This window comes from Arvicanthis niloticus, chromosome X, assembly GCF_011762505.2.
Source record: "Arvicanthis niloticus isolate mArvNil1 chromosome X, mArvNil1.pat.X, whole genome shotgun sequence".
NCBI classification, from domain to species: domain Eukaryota; kingdom Metazoa; phylum Chordata; class Mammalia; order Rodentia; family Muridae; genus Arvicanthis; species Arvicanthis niloticus.
Window position 1 is genome coordinate 98,696,128 of NC_047679.1, and position 23,614 is coordinate 98,719,741.

Genomic DNA, 23,614 nt, shown 5'->3' on the forward strand with positions numbered 1-23,614 from the left:
TTGAATGAAGTGGAAATTTATTGACAGCATTACAAAACAAGCTAAGACTGAAAGCTGCCACAACAGGAACAGATATTGGTGTATTTTCCTTCCTGGAGAGGATATGCACTCAAATCATCAGACCTAAGATAAAACAAAGACTAGATTGTAAGTAACTAACCAAGAACTACATTTTATCTAGTAATAGGAGAAATGCTAAAGGCAAAAACGAGATGTTTACAAGTATTTTTTGATGCTACATTCACAGAAGTAAAACAAGCTGTAATTACAAAAACTTCAGACACAGGATATAGATGTAACGTGACTATTTAAATCTTTTCCACCAGCCAGAATTTGCTCTATCCTCCACTCTACTTGTGCTACAATTACATGCTCATTGCGCCTACACTACAGAGTCAACAGTCAATACCAACAAGGCAAAATAGATCCCAACAAGACTTAGTGGACATCTGCTCCACTCAAACTAAGATGCTCCAAGCCAGAATTAAGAACACCCGTTGATTTTCAAACCTATTCTTTTTAGCTGTCATACAAAGTTAAGCCCTTATTTGACATTTTTCACTTGCAATGTCCTTGCTACCATCTTTTTCTGAGACATTAAAATTAACTTGTGGAAACTGCAGAAAACAATGAAATTGTCCTTCAATTCTGAGCCTGTAGTCTTATTCTGCTTAGACGCGCTCCTCTGTAGTACATCCCACCAGCACAGCGACCCCTTTTCTTGTTCTCTGTTCCTTTGCCCTGAAGGCACTTCTGGATAGCATAATACGTGCTCTTTGGATGCCTGGACAGTCAGGACACCTATGGCCATTTGGACTTCTCACTCCTCTCCTCCTTCTTTTCTATGGCTAATACCACTTTCCTGCTTTTTGTCCACTAGGGAATCTCCAGTCTTGATGTTGTCATCGGCGGGACAGAGCCGGCTTCGGCTTCGGGCTCCTGGTTGGTAAAGCTGCATTGCTGGACGATCCTGAAACGAGACAAAACATTCATGTTATAACACTGTTATTTCGATTTAACATGGGAGGGGGTCCGCAGCCTTGTGCATGGTAGGCTTGTGCTCCACTGAGCCATATTCCCAGTCCCTTTTCTATTTATCCTGAGACAAGTTATCGCTAAATTGCTGGCCTTGACCTTTCTCCTTACCTCAGCCTTCCTGGGATTACAAGCTGTCACCACCAGCTCTAGATGCTGCCACTTTTGTATTTGAGACAGGATCTCTCAATGTAGTCTAGCAGTCCTGGAACTTCCTATGTAGACCAGGCTGGCCTCGAGCTCACAGAGATCCATCTGTCTCTGCCTCCTGAATGCTGGGATTAAAGGTGTTCAACACTATGCCCAACCTGTAGTCATTTAAGAATTACTTTACATGTCTAGGGTAATGTTTTGAGAAGTCTATTGCCTAATTTTTAAAATAAAATTTTATTAATTCTTTGAGAATTTTGTACATGCATATAATGTATTTGCCTAATTTTGAAACTATTTCAAGACTGCCTAATTATTTAGGTATTAGCTAAATAAAAATTAATTACCTCTAATTTTTTAAACTTAGAAAGTATAAGAACCACAGGCCAAGCTATAGCTCAGTAACAGAGTGTCTAATGCATTCAAAGCCAGGGTTTAGACTACTGGCCCTAAGAGGGGAAAATCACTGGAGAAACCACAATAACTACATGCCTGTGATTCTCTACTAGTAAATTGCCCTTTTTGGAGGGAGAGGGATAACAGGGCTTAAGGTAGCCCAGGCTGACCTTCAATTTGAAATCATCCTTCAGACATGAGCCACCATGTCCCATGCAATAAATCCACTGTAAAAATCCAAAACTACACAAAAATATGTTTAAGTTTGGCTGAGCACTTAGCTCAGTGGTAGAATTCTTGCCTAACTAGGTCTTGGGTTTGATTCCTAGCAAAGCAAAAAATAAAAGATCTGCCTGCCTTACAGAAACCCACCTGCTTCTGCCTCCTTGTATTCTGGGATTACAGGTGTGTACCATACCTAGCCTTAAAAAAAGATTTATTTATCCTTATTATTTTTAACTGTGTATGGGGATGTAAATGTGCATGTGTATATATAAGTACATGCAGTTGCCCACAGTGTCTGGAGTTATATATGTCTGTGAGCTGCCTGACATGGGTACTCGAAATTGAACTCCAGTATTCTGAAAAAATAATATTCACCCTTTAACTGCTAAGCCATCTCTCCAGCCCCAAGTGTTGTTATTGATACAGGGTCTCTCTACATAGCCCTGGCTGTCCTTGGATTCAACCTAATAGACCAGGTTGTCCTCGAACTCACAGATCCTCCTACATCTGCCTTCCAAGTGCTAGGATAAAAGCTGCGTACCACCATGCCCAGCTTATTTTTGTTTAAAAAAGTCTTTGAACCCAGAGCCTTGTGCAAGGTAGGCAAACACTTTTAACTACTGAGAAACACTTTCAACCCAAGGTCATTTTTATATACCACCCATGTCTATTTTCTTACAGAGTTAACTGTTGTGACAAAGACTATATGTCAAGGAAAAAAAGGAAATTGCTTAGATTAAAATAGAATTCAACTCCACACTATGAACATTGTTCATTGCCCTTATTTAAAAGACACTAATGATGCATCTGGAAAACTCTATGAATAATGAGGATATTAAGAAATTACCTTTGAAGCTGGGCATGGTGGGGCATGCCTTTAATCTCAGCACTGAGGAGGCAAAGAAAGGTAGATCTCTGTGAGTTCTAGGCCAGCCTGGTCTACAAAATGAGTTCCAGGACAGCCAGGGGTACAAAGAGAAACCCTGTCTTGAAAAAACAAAAAAACAAAAAAAAAAACAAAAAAAACTCCCAAAAAACAAAAAGAGAAAGAGAGAGAGAACCAAAAAGAAAAACAAAAAAGAAAAGAAGAAAACAAAGCAAGAAATTACCATTGGGCTGATGAGATGGTTCATTGGGTAAGAGGACTTGCTGCCAAGCTTGACAACTTGAGTTCAATCCCTAGAACCCACCTGGTAGGAGAGAATGGCTCCCACAAATTGTCCTCTGACCATCACTCATGCACTTGGACATGTGTGTACTTGTGCACACTCATGTGCACACACACACACAAAACAAATTAATTAGAAAAAAAATGAAAATTCCACAATAGGGACTGGGGATGAAGTTCACTGGAAGAATACCTAGTGGGGGTGGGGAGAGGACACATTCCTTTAAATTTATACTTGTAAGAACAGGGGGCAAAAATCCTCATAAAAACAACCAAGTTTAATAAAAAAAACCAGCAGCACCTTGTTCCTTATGCGGTCTCTCTTAACCACTTCCTCTTTTTTTTCAATTTTTTCTAACGAGCATATTGATTCTGTATTCTCACTCTTCTTTCCTTTATCTCGAAGTGTCTCTTTGTCTCTCTTCATTTCTTCTTCCTTCCGCTTAAAAGCCTTCTCTCTCTCATAGCGCTCCTTCTGCTGCAGCCTCCGGCGCTCCTCTTCTTGCCGCCTCAGCCTCTCTCTTTCTCGGATCATGCGCTCCTGATCTCTTTCATAATCGCGGTCCCTCTCTCTGTAATCTCTGACATACTCATCATCAGGTCTGTATGAAAAAAGCAAAACAAAAACGAGAGGACCACTGGAGACACAATTCAGTTGATAGAGTGCTTTGCCTAATGGTGCATGAAGTAACCAGGGCTCAAGTCCCAGCACTACAGGCTCGAGAGTGTCTGAAAAACAAAACAAGACAAGACAGAACAGAATACAACAAAAGGAGGTGACACGAAACCTTCAAGCATCCTATGACTGCAAATGAAGAAACACTGTGATTCTGAGTTGGCCATTTTATTGAGGATGCACTTTTACAGATGAGGAAAAAGTAGGAGTTATTTTAGAAAAGAAGAAAAACCAGAAGTCAGGGCTGGAGAGCTGGCTCATAAGTTAAGACCCTATTGCTTTTGTGGAAAACCCAAATTTGGTTTCCAGCACCCGCATCACATGGCTCACTGCTACCTATAACTCCAGCAACAGGAGGATCTGACACTGTTGGTCTCCATGAGCACAAGCACTCATGTACATATAGGCACACACCAGACAGACAGACAGACAGACAGACAGACAGACAGACACACACACACACACACACACACACACACACACACAAACCTGAAAATACTAGAAGTAAATCTTTAAAAAGTAAAAACCAAAGGTTGTTCACCTAGCTGGAGATACTAGAATATTTGAAACCTTTGCTCTTCCTCCTTCTACTACATATAAAGCAGTTCATTGGTTTTTTTTGACAAGGTCTTACTATGTAGTCTAGGCTGGTCATGAACCTAGCCATCCTCCTACCTCAGCCTCCTGAGTGTTATTACAGGTCGTGAACGCCACGACAATCAGCAAATAATTTAATTCCATCCAAGTCCAGGAAACGGTGTCTACATTAGTGGATACTGATGAAAGATGGCTAAGAGCCAGCTCTCACTGCTGACTGACCTCTTTGGCTTTTCATCCTTCAGTTCGACAGCACAACGCCTGGACAGAGTGTAACTGTGCCCACTGGTTCTTTCTTCATTCAGATTTTCTTTGTCCAGTCTCTTGGTTTTGTCTCTTCTATCAAGTTCTTTTTCATCTCCTTTTTCTGGTTTCCTGAGCAGCTTTTAAAGAGAAAATGTTTATTTTTTATTCTGGTACACGGGGCACTGCCTTCTGATTCTATCAAAAACTCCACAATATACTAAATATTTTAAATTTAGACTACAGAAGACCCCTTGCCTCTGCCATTAGTCTCAACTTCCAGTGAACACAATAGTGATTTATAAAAGGAAGCTACCAATGTGAAAGTGTCATTCCCCACACAGGAAATAGTTTCATCATCCTGTGGCAATGGCCTCAAGACTCCTTTGGTTTTAAGTCAACCTTTTTGAAGGGGCTTTGAGACAGGCTCTTAATATGTAGCCCAGGCTAGCCAGGAAATTACAGTCTGCCTACATCTGTGTCCCTAGTGCTGGTTAAAAGCATCACCATACCTGGCTACAGGTCAAACTTTTAAGTGACTCAGTGTATTTTTTGTTAGTTTGTTTTTCTTAGGTGTATATTCTTAGAATGTCAAATACCTTAATTACCAAAGGAGAGATCCATTGCAGGAGTGATTCTGCCTTAAGCCTGAGAATAACATATTTATGATGGTATAATCCCATTATCATTAAAGATAAATAGCAAGAATTACTTGGCACTGGATTTTTATAATCCAAAAGCCTTATACAGTAGAATGTTGAAGTTTCATCTCTATTCAGTGCCACATATGATGTTCTTTCTGACATCATTGCTATAAAGAGGAATCATGGATACCTCTGCTAGGTGTTGGATAGGCAGTTTCTTAGGCAAAACAAAATATCATAGTAAATGCATCATAAGAGGTTCATCTCAGGGAGAAGGCACCATGCAAGTCACAAAGCAAAAGGCAAAGGAACCACACTTAAGCATGAGCTACTTCAGCACACATAGCAACTACAAATGGGAATCCAAAAGTGACACAATGAAGGTCCAAAGCAAAATGAGGGCAGATGTGCAGGTTTCATTTGAAGTGTTCTTATTTCTCTAATGAACATCTACCTGTATTAGATGCCAGGATGTTCATTAATAAGAACATTAGAGAAGCTTTCTAGTATGGCTGGCTCTATCTTCTGTCTTGCTCATCATGAGGACTAGCAAGTCAAATCACTTGTGGCATGGCAGACAGAGACTCAGCAGGAGGGAACTGAGGTGGAAGGTTCCCCTGTATCGGCAATGATGAGCCCAAGAGAGACTCAGGAAACCCCAGCCCCTAAAACTGTTGTGTTTCCAGAAAGCAGAAGAAGGCAACCATGCCATTATATCTGTGAGATGCTCTCAGACTTTCTGAAGATCTAGCTGCAAGTACTTCTCTAAGATGTTCGTTGCCTAAGCCATGCCCTTGGGAAGGAAGCAGCAAGGCTGAGCTTTTTCTACAAGATTTTCTCTTCCTATATGCAATAGCAATAAGCATCTGCTGCTCATAGATTTCTAGATGCAAGAAGGTCACTCAGGAATCACGTGAGAGGGGGAAAGCACTTAAGGCAGGGTATCTGTCCATACTCTTCTCCCATAGCAGTCAATAATTAGGAGAGGCATAAAAAAAGATGAGAAAGGGCCATATATCTTGACTTTCCTCTGAACCTATATTGCTGGGATTTCTGGGTACCAGCACAGCATCAGGGGTCCCTCTATTTATTCTATCCTATTTTATTGAGATAGGTTCTGGAACTGCAGGTCTGGCTGGCTTCAAGCTAAACCCTCGTGCTGTGATGAGTCACCATGCCTGGTTTTGGGTTTCCCTTTAAAGAGAGATGTCAAAAAGCTCAGCTTTTACAAAACCCCAAGTCAATCTGTAGGGGCTTTACCATGTAACACTACCACCACCACCAAAAGTTATTAGCTAAGACCTGAGTGTATGACATGATACTAGGTGCTCTGTATCATGTACTTGATCCTTACATTTTTCTGATTCACAGCTTGTAACAGAAACCTGTGTACCTGAAGACAGTGGAAAACAAACAGATGAGGCAACTTCATGTATCATTTATGAAAGAAAAGCTGAATAAACCCCCCCATTCATGCAAGCCACACCTAAGTCCTCATTTACCAAGAACTGAGAGACTAGTGACCCACATACCAAACATTACTAGTGATCTAAGCAAAACAGGTCTGCAATGAAGGATGATAGCATTGGGTAAAGTATTGGATCCTTCTAAGTCATCTTAAGCTTAAAACTTAATGCTATTAGCATGGCAGGAAATCTATTTCCAACCCCCACCCCCCGCAAAGTGCAAAAAAAAAAAAAAAAACCCAAAATTTGCCACAACACAAGGCTCATGCATAAACAGATCCATGCACTTTTCAGAGACATGCAGTCGGCTTCTGTTACTTTCATACCTTAATCTTTGGTTCATCCCTTATTTTGTCCCTTTCTGGTATTCTCTCTATCTTCTTTAGTTTTTCTATATCCTTTCTTTTTCGTTTTTCCTCTTCTTTCCATTTTCTTCTCTCTTCTTCTCTTTGCCTTCTCCTCTCTATTTCCCGTCTCCTCCTTTCTTCTCTCTTTTCTTCTCTCATTCTCTAGAAATAACACAACCTTTCCCGATTATAAACATACCAAAACCCCAGCTAACCCCAAAGGCATTTTGGGTACCTGCTAACCTATCTGATTTCTCTCCTTCTTTCTACAATGTCCTTACTACACATTCCCTTGAGAATCAAGACCAGAATCTGTTCCTACCATTTCCTTTGTACATCCCCTGAGGCTATCAGGGTACTACAAATGTCTCTGGGATGGCAAAGTTCTCTCCAGGTCTGCAGGGTAAACCCCTAGGCCCACAACCTCCATGAATAAGATGGCCAAAGAAGTTTTAAGGGCTAACTTGGGAAGGTAGCTATTTTTCCTGTAGGATTCCAAGACTCTCAAATGTTTATTCAATTTGAACTAATAAAGAGCCAAGACAACTACCAAAATGAACACTTACCTGCTTGTTCTTCAGGAAGCTCAAAAGTGGGGTTGTCCTTTTAGCTATAAAGCATAAGCAGATTATTAATCAACCCTGGAAAGGAGTCCGCTTTTCATCATCCCCTACTCCCCTTACCCACTCAGGATGGGGAAATTACATCCATTACAAAATCTACAACTATTAACTCAAACAAGTTTTATAGTGTTCTACTTCAAAATGCAGGCTTAAAACATTTTTTTAAATGTGGATAAAACTGGGTATGTGGAGACAAGAAGATCAAGAGTTGAGGCCATCCTTGGCTATATGGCTATACAGTTTGTGTCCAGCCTGGGATATATGAGACCCTAAGAAAGAAAGAAAGAAAGAAAGAAAGAAAGAAAGAAAGAAAGAAAGAAAGAGAGAGAGAGAGAGAGAGAGAGAGAGAGAGAGAAAGAGAGAAAGAGAGAAAGAGAGAAAGAGAGAAAGAGAGAAAGAGAGAGAGAGAGAGAGAGAGAGAGAGAGAGAGAGAGAGAGAAAGGAAGGAAGGAAAGAAAGAAAAGGAAAAAAGAGAGAAAAATAGTGAATTACTTCTCATTGAAATAAAAGTTTATATGAGTCATTTCTAACTGGTAAGACATAAGTACATTATTATCATACAGAAGCATATGCTTCTTCAACTGGACAGAACCCAAGGGAATGTGTTACAAACATCTGATCATTCCGATGCCCTAATTCTAACTCTAGGAATTTATTGTAAGGAAGTGATCAGAAATGAGCTTATTCTGCATATTCATTAATAGAAATTAAGTTTTCGAAATGTATCTAAGGAGGTTAAGAGCTCAGTGGTTAAGAGCAAGTACTGCTATTGCAGAGGACCTGAGTTCAATTCTCAGTGTCCATATCAGGTAGCTCACAGCCTCAGAGTTCACAGTAACTCAAGCCCTAAACAATCTGAAGCCTCTGGCCTCCTCAGACATCAGTACTCATGAGCATGTTCCCTCATCCCGCACACGTAAACATCATTAAAACAGTAAAAATGGGTTAATATGGTGGCACACTAGGGAGACAGAGGCAGGCAGATCTCTCCGTGAGTTCGAGGCCAGACTGATCTACATACTGAGTTCCAGGACAGCCAAGGCTGCACAGAAAAACCCTATCTCAAAACAATAAACAAACAAACAGCAAAATAAAAATGGGTTTTTAAAAAAAATTTATTTAAGTTCATTTGATGGCATCTTTTTAAACATAAGTTTTGAAAAACATACTTTCTTTTTGTTTATTTATTTAGATTATTTATTTAGACATAGGGTCTAATATGGCTCAGGCTGGTCTAATCTATGTAACCAAAGATGGTCTTAACCTCTGATCTTTTTGCTTCTATCCCCCAAATGCTGGAATTATAAGGGCATGCCACCATTACAATCTTTTGGTTTGATTTGTTTTTTTACTCAATAATTTGCCCAACTGGCCATGGGCAAACTGTAGCCCAGGCAGGTCTTAATTTTCCATCCTCTTGTGTAGCTAGGATTATGGAACAAATTTATGGGATAAATTCCTAGGGGTGGCAATCCTGGGTCAAGTTCTATGTCAGTAGTTAGAATTGGTTGCTTAGAACAAACATCTGAGGTGAAATGTCTCAGATTTTCAATTTTATAATAATGAACTTCAGCCATTAGATTGCCAGGTCAAGTTTTAGGAATAAGAACCTACTGCTAGGAGACACCAACTGTTCTTCAGACTTACCGTTGGCTAGGAATTCTGTAACAAGTTTTAAACTTGGCATACTTATTACCATAGTGGTATAACACTAAGGAAGCCACTAGAATCTTGTCTCATCTCATGGATACAGTGTCCCATCCTGTGAGGCAGGTGTTTACTATATGCATTAAAGTAAAAGCAGTCTCAGGGAAGGGAATGACTTCAAGATCACATAGCTGCCAAATCATGCAGGAGACAAGACTTAGGTAGTCAGACTTAAAAAGCCATTGGCCAAACTCCTTTTCCTACTTACCTATTAATTCTCGATTTTTGGCTTCAATTTCCTCCAGCAATGTCTCTGGAGTAGATGTCATTTTCTCATTGTCTGTGGCATAACTCTCCAAAAATTTTCTGTACTCTGGATCTAAATAATCATTTAAGGAACCAGAAAATAGAGACTTTAAACAACAAAAAGGAAATGTTAGCTAGGATAGATATTTATCTTAGAAGTATGTCATTTCTTTAACTATATGGAAGATTAAAATACTGAACACATTGACAGGAGGTGGAACACTGCTCCAGCCTGGGTTTGCAGCTCAGGTGGAGAACACTTACTTGGCATGGGTGAGGTATTAGTTTTGAGCCCCCAGAGTCTCAGGAGATAAAAACTAAGGATTCTATGACTCAAGAGCCACACTTAGAGGAGAAATGGGAATTATAATGGAGTATTGATTAACAGCATGTAAGCAATATGTACATGGGCATAACCCACTCTAGGAAAAGTCAACATAGGAAACCGAGGTGTTCCAAAAAAAGAAATTGGAGGGCAAGTCCTAGACATGGCTTTGGAGAGTATGGTGATTCCAGGAGTTCATTCCTAGATACCTCTGTCCTAAGAAAGGGAAATAAATACACCTGTGTTATTATTTTGTTTGGTCTTCCACATTGAAAATCTTAATATCATCAAAAAATATCTGTGCTATTGAGTCCTCACTGTTTTATAAAGTACCTGTTATAGTAACAAATGACAAAAATTCAACAAGGTGATTCTAAAAGTTCAATCTGACATCAAAAATATTGGCTGGTGGCTGGACAGATGCTGGGCAGTTAAGAACAAAGCTGCACTCTCAGAGGCCCCAGGTTCAAGTCCCAGAACTTAATGGTGCCTCACAATATTCTGTCTCTCCAATTCTAAGGGATGAAGCACCCACTTCTAGCCTCTAAGGGCACCACCTATGCATGTGGTGCATAGATGCAGGCAAACATCCACACACATAAGAAATAAAATTAAAAAATACCAAAGCTAAATCCTTATCTAATACAGGAGTCATACAGCATACAGTTATCCAATATAATGTTACCAAAATCACAAAATCTGGAATTAGTTTTGCCTTAGATGGAAATTATTTCAGTTTTCCATTTCTATATTTCTGTTTAGCCTAAGAATTACATGTATCGTTAACTACACATTCAAAGCCTAGGAGATCAGACTGACAATTTTAGTTGTTTTACATGAAGCTACTTTTGGGGATAAGGTTTTTTGTTGGGGGAGGGTGTTTCAAGATGGCTTAGATGATACAGACATTTACTGCCAAACCTGATGACCTGAGTTCGGTCCCCAGGACCCAAACAGTAGAAGGGAAGACCAAGTCCTACATGCTGTCCTCTGAGCACTGCACTTATGCACTCCCTCCCGCCCCACCGTATACATCAACATTTTTAAAGTTTTACGGGGCTAGAGAAATGGCTCATTAGTTAAGAGTACTGACTGCTTTTGGACCTGGGTTTAATACTTAGCCCCTACATAGTAGCTCCTAATTGCCTATAATTCCAGTTCCAAGGGACCTAATGTCCTCTTCTGGTCTCTCCTTTCACCAGGCACACAAGTGGTATGCAGACGTCCATGCAGGCAGATTACTCATATACATAAAACAAAAACAAATCTCAAAAAAGTGTACAAAGTTTTCTACCATAAGTCAAACCTTGTTTTAGAAAGCTGGAAGTCCAATCACGGCAACAGTAGGAGGCTCCAAGGAGCACTTATTAGTCTTTAAAAACTCGGGGTTTTGTTGTTGTTGTTTTTACCATTTTCTTTTTCAAAACATTGTATTTATGTATTTTTTAAATGTAGAAGTGCTGTCTGCATGTACATCTACATGCCAGTAAGAGGGCATCAGATCCCTTTATAGATGGTTGTGAGCCACCACGTGGTTGCTGGGAATTGAACTCAGGACCTTTGCAAGAGCGGCCAGTGAACCACCTCCCCAGCCCTTTCTTACCATTTTCTACTCAGCAGACTCAGAGTGATTTACTGCTCAGTGGTTATGACTAGACTGCTCAGTGGTGGAGGAATGAAATGCCACTAGCCAAAGAGAACAGAAACACTGGAAACCCCACCCCCACTCTAACAATTCAGCACAGCTCCCATAAGCATAAGATTTCTCATTAACTTTATTTGTATGTTTTCTAATTTAACACACTAGAGTCTAACTCATAAGACCATCATGCATAAGAACTAAAACTAAAGTAAACAGCTAAAAGCCAACAACAGTAGCATATAACCAGAGCTATACTGTACCATCCTCGATAGTCCCAACTTTTGTATCTCTTTTCTTAATCTTCTTTTTTGCAGCTTTTTGAAAGGGTGCAAATTCTACTATAGCATGATATTCCTGACCTGTTTAGGAAAAAAAATGCCATTCTTGCTTTAACAATGAAGATGTCAAAAAAGATGTATAAGCAAAATCAACATACTGTTTTTTAGACCTACTTTGATGACAGCCATTTGAATAGTCTCCTAAAGGCCAACACCCTTAGTAATATACTAAGATATAACTATAGAATTAACACTGATAACATAACTAAACATAAGCCAGCAGACTTCAGGGGCAGTATATATACCTACAGTCTCAACTACCGGGAAGACTGAGGCAGGAATATTGCTTAAGCCCAAGAACTTCAGGCCAGCACACAATCAACAACAGCAACAGATAAATAAAAGATATAGCAGAGAAGTCAATTTTCTCTGAAATTCAACTTCTAAAATGTGGTGTTTTGATATGTGAAAAGACAGTCTACTATTTCGTTTTCATTCATTTATATATTAGAACTTAGAAGAGTGGTTTCTTGTTGCTAATACTAGCACTTGTAAGGGGAAAGCAAGAGCGGCATGAGTTCAAGGCTAGCCTAGGCTGCCTAGCAAGCTCCTGTCTCAAAAATCCTAAATGATCTAACAAACATTAGACATCTCTTAAATAAGTAGGACACTTCATGTCCTCAAACTTGCTATGTAGCTAAACTTGCTATGTAGCTAAACTGTCTTAAACCCCTGATCCTCCTGTCCTGATCCTCCTGTCCCTCCAAACCCTGGAATTACAAGTATGTAATTCCCAGCTAGAAGAAGTAAACCTAGAGACAGAAGCTCCATGTAGAGGCACATGTACTAATGAGGAAGACTACCATTAGTGTGAGGCCAACACTGGATAGAGTGAGACCCTGTCTGGGGATCCAGATGGTACTATCAATGCTTTAGAGTTAGGGATGACAACTAATGAGTATGGAATTTCTCACTGGGATGATAATGCAGTCTAAAATTAGATTGTGGTGATGCTTACGCAACTCTGTGAATATATGAAAAACCAATGAACAATATGCTTTAAAGGTGTAGATTTTGCTGGGTGGTGGCGGCGAATTCCTTTGGTCCGAGCACTCAGGAGGCAGAAGCAGGCAGATCTCTGAGTTCAAGGCCAGCCTGGTCCAGAGAGAATTCCAAGACTACCAGGATAACAGAAAGAAACCCTATCTTTTTTTTTTTTTTTTTTTAAAAAAGTGGGTTTTATGATGTGTAAATTATGTCTCCATAAAGCTATTACTGTGAATGAGGTACCAATGTGAGTTTGACAGATGTAATTAAGTTCATTATAGCAATCATTTCACAGTATATGCGTAATCAAGTTATCACATTGCACCACACTCAGAAAACAGAGACAGGAAGATTGACACAAGTTCAAGGCCAGTGTGGTCTACACAGAGAAACTGTCAAAACAAAGAAAAACAAAACCCCCAAAGGACTACATATCACACATATTATATGATTCTGTTGATACCAAATGCCGAGGGTAGGGACATCCATAGATACAAAGTAGATCAGCGTGGTTGCCAGGGCTGAAGCGGGAGGAGGAGAAGACTGCTAACTGAAAAGGGTTTCTCTGGGCATGATGAAACACTCCAGAATTAGTAGTGATGGTTATAGAAGTTTGTGAATATACTAACCCCATTATGTTTGCACTTATAGATGATGAATTCTATGATATACAAATTATATTTCAATGAAAAACTGCTAAAAAAAGATATCCTCTATCACTCCCATCAAACAATGTTATACAAGGTATGAAATCCTATCTTGTCTTCAGTGGCATATGGACATTAACTAGAATAAAGTAAGAACTGGAGTTGGGTTGGGCAGCATACACTTGTTAATCCTTGTACTCAGGAGATGAGGCAAGAGGATGGGAATTCAAAGCTGGCCTAGGCTACAGAGCACAATCCCAAAGAAAACATGGTTATGAAAATCCTGGTGAATGCAGAACCAGATGAGTAACTACTATAAATTTGAGGTAGAATAGATAAACCTAGATGAAAGACTGAAAATGTGGGAGACAGACTGGGGAAACAAAAAGAAAAGCAGAACTGAGGCAAGGCAATGGAGAGCTATGACTACCAGGGTGAGCTTGGAATTTTTGTTTCATAACTATCAATTTAAATCTTTTCAAAAGGGTTAATTTCAAGTTTGGAATATAGCTCACTGGTAGAGACATGGCCCAGTATATGAGAGTCCCCATGTCTAATCCTCAGCATAGTGGGCGTGTGTGAGTGTGTACACACACACACACACACACACACACACACACACACAGATTTCATGGCAATTAAGCTGAAGTATACAGAAATAGAAAAACAAAAACCTCTGCAAAAGACACTGGTTGTCTGAATATTGACTGATGAAGACACAATGTAAAGTATAGACAAGTCTCAAAAAACAACTACAAGTCTTAGGGAAAAAACTACATTTTAGGTACTGGAGTGATTAAGAGTACTTCTTGCTCTCCAATTTGGGTTTAATTCCCAGCACCCACATGGCAGCTCGAAACCATCTGTAACTGTCCGGTCCAAGTGATCTGATGGCCTTGTCCGGCCTCTGAAGGCACCAGGCATGAATGTGGTGCACAGTCATACTTTACAGGCAACATCCATACACATAAAATACTTAAAAAAAAAAAACAAGCACAATAAATGAAACTGTAAAAAAAAAAATCCATAGCAGGCTGGTGAGAGGGTTCACTTTGTAAGGGCACTTGCCACCAAAGTTGATGATCTGAGTTCAATTCCCAAGACCCTCATGGTAGAAGGGAGACCATGTGTTCCACAGCCTAAAGACACACAAAATAAACACATACACGTAAAAAAAATTGATTAAGAAAATAATAAGTCGATAGACTTATCACTTAGATGTAAGGGATAAAGAAGTGAAAATATTACACAACTTGGATCCCTGAGCCTAAATGAGAAATCACTGTTATCTACTAGAATAAAAATGGTGCTCAGGAAAAATAGCCAGTTTGGGAACTTTGTTAATTAGGCATGGGTGACAATGTAGCAAAGAGTGACTTTAGCAAGCAAGAGCCCCTTATTTGATCCTAAGTGTGCACAAGTTGGACAAACACAGTTGTCAAGCCTTCGACTTGTATGGGCATATTCCATAACAAGGATTTGATGTTTGCAAACTTGAAGTCATTGAGGAAATAAAAACAGACAGGAAACCCCACATCACTTGTCCATGACTATAAAACCAAATGAAAGATGGCAAATGGCAACTTGGATACATTCTAGCTAAACATTGCAAACACCAGACAGCAAATAAAAAGTGAGACAGGCGTTCGGTCAGAAATCTGTGCCTTCGGTCAGAAATCTGTAACTGTTACAAATTGTGTAATTTGGATCCCAAGAATTTGTGTGTTCCTGTTTTTTGCTGGTGCTAGGGATTGAACCCAAGGTCTCACACCTAATCAATCATTGCACTGCATTTCCAGCCTTCGAGATCGAATTTGATACTTTAGTTATATGCAACTTTGTGAGAAAGGTAAACAGTATTCTGAGGACTAGCAACATCTTTCTGTATCTTTGAAGCAGAAAGTCAACATTTAAAACAAATTTAAAGTATCACATCAGGAGAAATCATTGGCAATTGTAGTCACTGGATCAAAGTAAAGAAATAATAAGTAGTAAAAATATCTGGGGGGGGGTATAAAAATTCTTTCAATGTTGCACATTTTATCTTAAAGGAGTTTAGGAAAAGTACCTACATAGGCATGGAGAAAGCACTGTGTACTGCTCTCCCTGACCCCTTCTTCCCTCTCCTCAGACCCTCTTTTTTTCTTTTCTCTCTCCAGGGTTATTCTGTGTAGCCCAGACTGGTCTCAAACTTGCAGTCATCCTCCTGCTTTTGCCACCAGGGCTCTGATTACAGGCATGCATCACAAGTGGCTGCACACATTCTCTTAAATATAACCATGGCAAACTCTACTAAACCTTATAAAGACTCACCTTTATTGTCAAGGAATACATAGCCATCAAATCGGTCCCTGAATAAAAGAATGTCTTCTTGGTTTTTAAAGTTGATATACGCTCTGGCATACATATGAGGATAAAGGCTGGAGAGGGCAAAGCAATTATGTGACTATGGTTGCAGGTGTCCGGCTGAATTGCAAACATGTATACATTAAAGATACTAGCTCAAAAAACAAAGAGGATAAAAGGAAAGGAAGGTTGTCCTCCCCCCCCCCCCCGTTGTAATTTTTTTTACCTAGTATCATTAGAAAAAAACTCAAAATAATCATGTTCAGGCATAGGTTGAAGATGTTCCTGAAGCTGCTCCTTGGTCAAAGTGGGAGGTAATCTTCGAATTACCACCTTAGGAAATAAATGAGGAAAGGAAAATCAGTACATATCAACCAACTTTCTGGCATACCAGAATCATGGCTTCTGATAATCGGCTTTAAACTACAGAAGCACCTATAAAAACACGGAAAATATCCTTCTGCAGCCTAATGCTCTGAATTACGAAAAGGTATGGAAAACGCGGGTTTATACAAACTCCTGGAAATGACAACTGTCTGGAGCAAGGACAATCCCAGCTTCTGTTCTTAAATGGAGTTTAAAACCCATTTTGAACGGATCTATTGGTAAAAAGGTAGACGAATCCTGGTCGTTCCTGGGTGTCACAAAATTGTTATCTGTCACACGTCGACCATGCGCTAAATGAACTCCCTTCCCCATTTTGCTTAACACACGTAAAACATTTACTCATCGCCCTGCATCTGTCTGCTCCTCCAGGTCATCAATTCCCGTAACGTGCTCCCCTAACTCGCCTCCATTAACACACCACATTTACTCCCACCCCTAACCTCTGGTGTCGCAAGGTCTATTTGGCAATTCAGCCAATTAAAGTTCCCCTATCTTTACTGCCGCTCCCCTCTCCCATAGCCACCCCAGTCGCAGCTCTGACCTAAGCCCTTCTCATCTGGGAATCCTCCCTTTCCCTCACCCCGCACTTCGGGGGCTTTATCAGAACCTGCTAATCCCATTTCCACCAGTGCGTGAGACAGAGCAAAGCAATTTCCATTCAGTTAGATACAGACGAGCTACCCGGGAGAGGAAGAGAGCAGCCCCATTCCCAGCCATGCTCGCCAATCCGTGTACACGTCCCGCCCTCTGGTGCCACCACACGATAAGCACCTTGCTCAAAGCTTCTTTCTTGTCCCTGTTGCGATCTTGCCTATCGTCCCCTTTGGCGCCTTCGGCAGCAGCTCCAAAGCAGCCGCCTGTAGCGCCCTGAGGCGTTAACAGGGTCACTCGCTTCTCCTTAGGCCTATGATCTTTTTCTTCCTTCATGGCCACGGTTACGCTCTTTAGAGCAGTGGCACAGCTGCTAAGCCGTTACGCCGGGCACCTACGACTCCCGGGTAGAGCCCTCTGGAGCTCCGCCCCTAACAAATAGCCCTAGTGATAAGCAGAGCCCTGCGTTCCATTGGGCTCCCCGAGATCTCGCGAGAGTTCAAGGCACCCGGTTTCACTCAGGGTTAAGGTTTTAACACCTGACCTTTACTTCCCGCCTGCCTAAATCCCAATGCTGCCCAATCCCCTAGCGGCCCAGATTCCCTCGGGGCCCGCCCCTTAGCGCGTCATTAGCAACTTCGCCATCTTGTCTAAAAACGACTCTTTTCCGGACCACAACTCCCAGCATGCAAAGCAGCTACCCGTTTAGGATTAGAAATTTGGAAATCATCCAGATTTCCTAAAGATTTTAAGTATATGTAATCATTTAATCTTAAAAGTTTAGTGATTTTTTTTCAGGTAGAAAATATAAATATTTTAAGGGTATATGATCCCTTAATCTTAAAAGTTTAGTGCTTTTCTTTTTCAGATAAAAAAATACCCACAAGGTTTTGAGCTGCATGAGGTAGATCGAGCTTGTATTTGCAGCGCTGAGAAACCTGAGGAGGATCATGGCAAATTAAAAATCTGGTCTAAATAGCAAATTTCAGGCAAATTAGTACTAGATAGTGGAACCCTGTATCAACCAAACAATCAACAGGTAAATAAAATAGATAATAAAACCTTTTTAAAGTGAAGTACACTTTCAGAGGCATTAGAATTTACAGATACTCAAGAAACACACAAGATACTAATTTCAATGAATTATAACCAAAGTGTATGAGATTTGTTTTCACTACCTTTCTTTCTTTTTCTACTTAAAGAATTCTCTCCTGGCGTTGGTATACAAGAAGGGGAAAGAAAAATAACCAACTTGATTTTGTTCACTTTGAAAACGGTCAAATACCCATTAACAGTTGAGTGGACAAGCAAGATGTGATATATCCACAGAATGAGGTACTATGTCATAGTAGTGACCAATTGGTACATGCCATAAATTTGAGCAATAAAACGAACTATTAACCAGGTGTGGTGGTGTGTTCCTATAGTCCCTGCTTTGGGGAAGCTGAGTCAGGAGAGTCATGAATTCTAGGTTAAATTGAGATATCCAACAAGATGTTTTCTGTAGAAGGAAGGAGGGAGGGAATAAAGAAAGGAAGAGAAGAATAAAGCATTTTGTTGGTGTGTCCATCTGAAGGGGAGGGGAGTCTCTAGTGCAGTTTGCTGGTGCTCAAAGAAGACAAGACACTGACACATCTCAGTGAGGCAGGGTCCTGATACTGGCAGGTGGTTCTCAGCCCCATAATTAAAAAGAACCATGGTGTGTTGCAATTAAAGAAAGAATGAGATCTGAAGAGCAAGCTTCCCTCACCTATATTCTGCACTAACGGGAGAACTAAAATTTTGCTGCTACAAAGAATGATCTTTATCTGAAGTTGGCCAGATCCTGAAACTTTGGTCTTTCTTGTAGCCCTGTATTATTTTGTGGAGGAAAAAAAAAAAAGGCCTGAAACCAGCATCTTTGTGTCAAGTAGACAGAGTTAGCTGAGTGTGATGGCAGATACCTGTTTTTGTGCATGGAGACAAGGTTTCTCTGTGTAGCTTTGACTGTCCTGGAACTTACTCTGGAGAACAGGCTGGCCTCGAACTCCAAGAGATTACCCTGCATCTGCCTCCAGAGTCCTGGAACTAAAGGTGTGTCACTACCACCTGGCATGAGACGACGTTCATTAACATTTATTTTGTTTTATAAATACCTGGCTTGGACTCTGTGGGGGACTCCTAGCAGTGTGTGTGGCGGGGGAATGGATCCTGAAGTGACCACTTCTTGTAGCCAGGCAGGACTTCCAGTGGAGGGATAAGAACAGCAACCCATCCACAAAACCTTCAACCCAAACTGTGTCCCGCCTACAAGATGTGCAGGGATTGAGCAGAGACTCAATGCCTACAAGATGTGCAGGGATTGAGCAGAAACTGTGGGAATGGTCAACCAATGACAGCCCCAAATTGAGATCCATTCCACAGGCAAGAACCAATCCCTGACACTATTAATGCTACTTTATTATGCTTGCAGATGGAGCCTAGCACAAGTGTCCTCTGAGAGGCTCCATCCAGCAGCTGACTAAAATGGATGCAAGGACCCAAGGGCCAAAATTAGATGAATCTAGGTGAGTCTTGTGGAAGAGGTGGGGGGAAAGGATTGGGGGACCCAAAGATGACAGAGACTCCACAGGAGGACCAACAGAGTCAATTAACCTGAACCCTTTGAGGCTTCCAGAGACTGAACCACCAACCAAAGAGCGAACATGGACTGGACAACCCCCCACCATGCAAACACACCTGCACATATGTAGTGGATGTGTAGCTTGATCTTCTTCTTGCAGGTCCCCTAACAACTGGAGTGGGGCTGTCCCTGACTGTGTTGCCTGCCTGTGGATCCCATTCCCCTAACTGGGCTGCTATGTCTGCCTTCAGTTGGAGAGGAAGCTCCTAATCCTGCTGCTCCACTTGATATGCTAAGGGTGGGTGATTGGGGGGGGGCCGGGTCCCTTCTCCTCTGAGAAAGGGAAGGAAGAATGGGGGGAGGATCTGTGTGAGGGGGTACTGGGAGGAAAGGGGGCTGACACTGCAATGTAAAGAAGATACATAAATTAATTTTTAAGTATACCTGGCTTTAAAAACAATCTGGGCAGTGGTGGCACATACTTTTAGTCTCAGCACTTGGGAGGGAGAGGCAGATAGATCTCTGAGTTTGAAGCCAGCCTTATGTACAGTGTAAGTTCCAAGACAATCAGTCAGGGCTACATAGAGAAACCCTGTCTTGAAAAACTATAAAATAAATAAATAAATAAATACATAAATAAATACATAAATACATAAATACCTGATTTTATCATAAAGACCACAATAAGGTATTTTAAAACAAAAAGTTAATATGTTGAAAAAACAATTCAGAAGCAGAGTTCTGAAGCAGGCTAAAATGACAGGAAGTTGGGGGGATATGAAGGGAGAAGGGAGCCCCTTAATTCTGAAATCCAGCTTCTGTAATTCCAGCTCTCAGAGAACTGGAGAAAAGAGTCAGGGAGTCAGGAAATGTCAAGACTAATGACAGGGAAAATTGCATACAGAGACAATGTGTGCCTACCTAAACCCAAAATGACATGTAATCTCAAGTTTTGACACCTCTCTCATCCATTAATTTTGGCAACTCCTTTGTAACTTTAAACCTTTTAACCTTGTTCTAAAACACACTCTGAAAAATGTAAAAAAAAAAAAAAAAAAAAAAAAAAAAACTTGGGAGAGATTGTTCTAAAGGTTTGGAGATGTAACTTGAGAGATGTAATCTGCCTTCAATCCCTGGGACCCATGCTTACACACCACCACCACCACCATAGTCCTATTTGTGCCTATTGTAAAAACACCCAAAGATGACTCCTTTGAGAATCCTATATCCACACTTGGTTATGTCTGATTTTTTCAACTGCCTCTCTTCCCTAAACCTTTGTGGTTAACTTTTTTTCTGAGATTTAAAATCTTAGGTTTCATTTATTTTTATTTAAGTGTATGAGTGTTTATCTGAATGTATATCTGTGTATCACACATGTACAAGATGATGAAGATTATTTGTTTGCTTGCTTAGTGTGTGTGAGTGTGTGTGTGTGTGTGTGTGTGTGTGTGTGTGTGTGTGTGTGTATCCTGATGCCTAGGAGTAAGTTTAGGGGACAAACTGCTATCTACAGACAGCCTTCTTCTGTACTGTAAGTCCTGGGAATTGAACTCAGATTGCCAGACTTAGCAGCAGGTGCTTTTACCACCTGATCCATCTCTCCTGCCACACCCCATTTAAAATAATTTCTGTAAAATGTTATTTGGGGTTTGAGTAGGTTAGAAGACACACTACCAGGGTTGACATTCTCCTTCCATCACCTGGTCTCCAGAGACACGATTCAGATTGCCTGGCATGGCAGAGGGCAAAATTAAAATATTTTTAGAAACATTTAATTTTATGTGTATGAAGGTTTGCATGCATGTAAGTCTGTGTACCATGTCCATGTCTGGTGCCTGGGGAGGCCAGAGGTGAACATGAGAGCCCCAGAAACTAGAGGTAATAATAGTTGTGAGCCACCATGTGGGTTTTTGGAATAAAATTCATGTCTTCTGCAACAGAAGCAAGTACTCAAACTCCCAGAGCCATTTCTTCATCCCCAATGTGTTTTCAAACTTAATTTTTAAAGACTTGGCATGGTGGTGTACACCAATCAGAGGCAGAGGCAAAGGCAGGAGGAGGCAGGAGGAGGCAGGAGGAGGCAGGAGGAGGCAGGAGGCAAAGGGATCTCTGTGAGTTCAAGACCAGTCTGGTCAGCCTGGTCTACACAATGAGTTCTAGTGTAGCCAAGACTATGTAGAGAAATCTTATCTCAAAACAAAACCAAAAAACAGTGAAGTTATTTTTTATGTAGCATGTGGTGTGTGTGTGTATGCCATGTGTGCATGTGTACATGCATATGTATGTATGTATGTATGTATGTATGTATGTATGTTTGAGCCTGTGAGGATAGATGTTGTCTCATCAGACTATGCTTTCTCCTTCCATGATGTGTCCTCCTGGACTGAGCTCAGATCTTTACGCATGCTGGCGAGCATCCTCCACTCTGAGTCATTTCATAACCTCTACCTCATTTTTAATCTTTTTTGAGGGGGGGGCATGAAACATTTCTCTCTGTGTCTCTCAGTCTCTCTCTTTCTCCCTGCCACATCTCTGTATTCCTGGTCCTGAGGGGTACAGGGAGGAGGAGTAAGATGACATTCACCAGAGCTTTCCATCACAGGAATCCTAGGACTTGAACTCTGGTTTTCAGGCTTGTTAGCAAGTACATGGTGAGGCATCTTGCTGCCTCTTTTATTTTTCTTTCTTTCTCTTTTCTCTTTCCTGTTGTTGTTGTTGTTGTTTCTCCTTATTTTGGACAAGGTCTCACTCTCTAGCCCATGTTGGCTTCAGACTCATGGCAGTCCTCCTTCCTCAGATTGTCAAGTGCTGTGATTATAGGTGTGATCTACCAAAGTAAGTTCAATTTTTCCAATGAAAATGCTATTTTAAAATATTCTGGTTGTTGGGACTGGGTTGCATCTATATGAGTCGTTGACCAAAGGGGTCCCAAGTAAATCCTCAAATAAGCCAGGCTGTTGCCAAAACAATAGGTTTCTTTCTTCAAATTGACAAGGCACCATTGCTTAAGGATACTTATTCTGCTACATTGTATTCACAGTGGAGTTCCGTGGTTAGGCAATAGAAAAGGAAGTGGAACTGGGAAAAGAAAAGAAGGGGAAGGGAGAAAAAGAGGAAGGGGAGGGGATAAAGAGAGGAAGGGAGGAGAGAAGGAGGCTATCAGCCATGGAGAACCACGGATGGGTCAAAAGCTGTCCTGGGTAGCAACTTCTATCAAAAGGTTAGATACTGGGTAACAACTCTAATTGTGTGGGCATCTTGTTGATTGAGCATTTCTAAATATATAAATCCTTTACATAATCATAAAGCTTTAAGAGTCTTGTTTCTGGCCAGGCGGTGGTGGCTCACGCCTTTAATCCCAGCACTTGGGAGGCAGAGACAGGTGGATTTCTGAGTTCGAGGCCAGCCTGGTCTACAGAGTGAGTTCCAGGACAGCCAGACAGAGAAACCTTGTCTCGAAAAAAAAAAAAAAAAAAAAAAAAAAAAAGAGAGTCTTGTTTCTACTGGATACTTCGAGGGTGGCAGATATTGTCTGGGGTTCTGTTGAGCTTTGTGGATGCAGCATGGGGAATTGGCACAGCCATCCCCCACACTGGCATCTTTGTGGGTGCCAGGGCCTGCATGTCTAGCTAGCCGAGGGGCAGCAGAAACATGGTGGCTGCCCGGGAACAAGCAGGACCAGGTGTCATTTTCTAAATATCACCCCTACATGAGTTGTTGGCGAAAGGGGTCCCAAGTAAATCCCCAAATAAGCCAGGCTGTTGCCAAGACAATAGGTTTCTTCAAATTGACAACAAGGCCCCATTGCTGAAGACAACACACACACACACACATACACACACAACCCTTATAACATGGAGTGATTGACTTGGTGTCAACATAGAACATCCACCACTACATGGTACCAGAAACTACTCTGCAGGCTACCAAAAAAGGTAAACAGCAACCTTGCCATATTACCTTTGACCTACAATACTGTCATGCCTGAAAAAAATATGCTAGGACAATGGTAGCATAACCAACCAATGTTTGATTTGACTTAAAGACCACCTCACAAGATAGACATCATATCTGATACTACTTGAATGAGCAAGAACCAGAGACTAGATAACCTAGATACCTAGGGTAAAACCAAATACTACTGGTGTTAAAAAAAAAAAAGTAGTAATAACATGATCCCTAACTATATTCTGTAATACTTGTAGATTGGTGCCTTATTCAAC

General features: G+C 40.9%; 1 protein-coding gene across 4 annotated transcripts; it reads right to left on the minus strand.

Moving 5' to 3' along the window:
• Upf3b (UPF3B regulator of nonsense mediated mRNA decay) lies at window positions 1-17,237 on the minus strand. Of its 4 annotated transcripts, none has more exons than XM_034485794.2 (11): window positions 16,967-17,223; window positions 16,035-16,141; window positions 15,776-15,882; window positions 11,751-11,849; window positions 9,486-9,596; window positions 7,514-7,557; window positions 6,927-7,109; window positions 6,489-6,527; window positions 4,470-4,630; window positions 3,359-3,576; window positions 1-970 (listed from the first exon to the last, which is right to left on the minus strand). In XM_034485794.2, exons 1-11 carry the CDS (start codon window positions 17,120-17,122, stop codon window positions 903-905), a joined length of 1,293 nt encoding a protein of 430 aa, XP_034341685.1. In that variant the 5' UTR covers window positions 17,123-17,223; the 3' UTR covers window positions 1-902. The 4 variants fall into 4 exon arrangements, with proteins under 4 accessions (XP_034341685.1, XP_034341683.1, XP_034341684.1 ...); XM_034485792.2 differs by having other exon boundaries at window positions 3,276-3,576; window positions 16,967-17,221; XM_034485793.2 differs by lacking the exon at window positions 6,489-6,527 and having other exon boundaries at window positions 3,276-3,576; window positions 16,967-17,237.
• Between the last annotated feature and the right edge of the window lie 6,377 nt (window positions 17,238-23,614).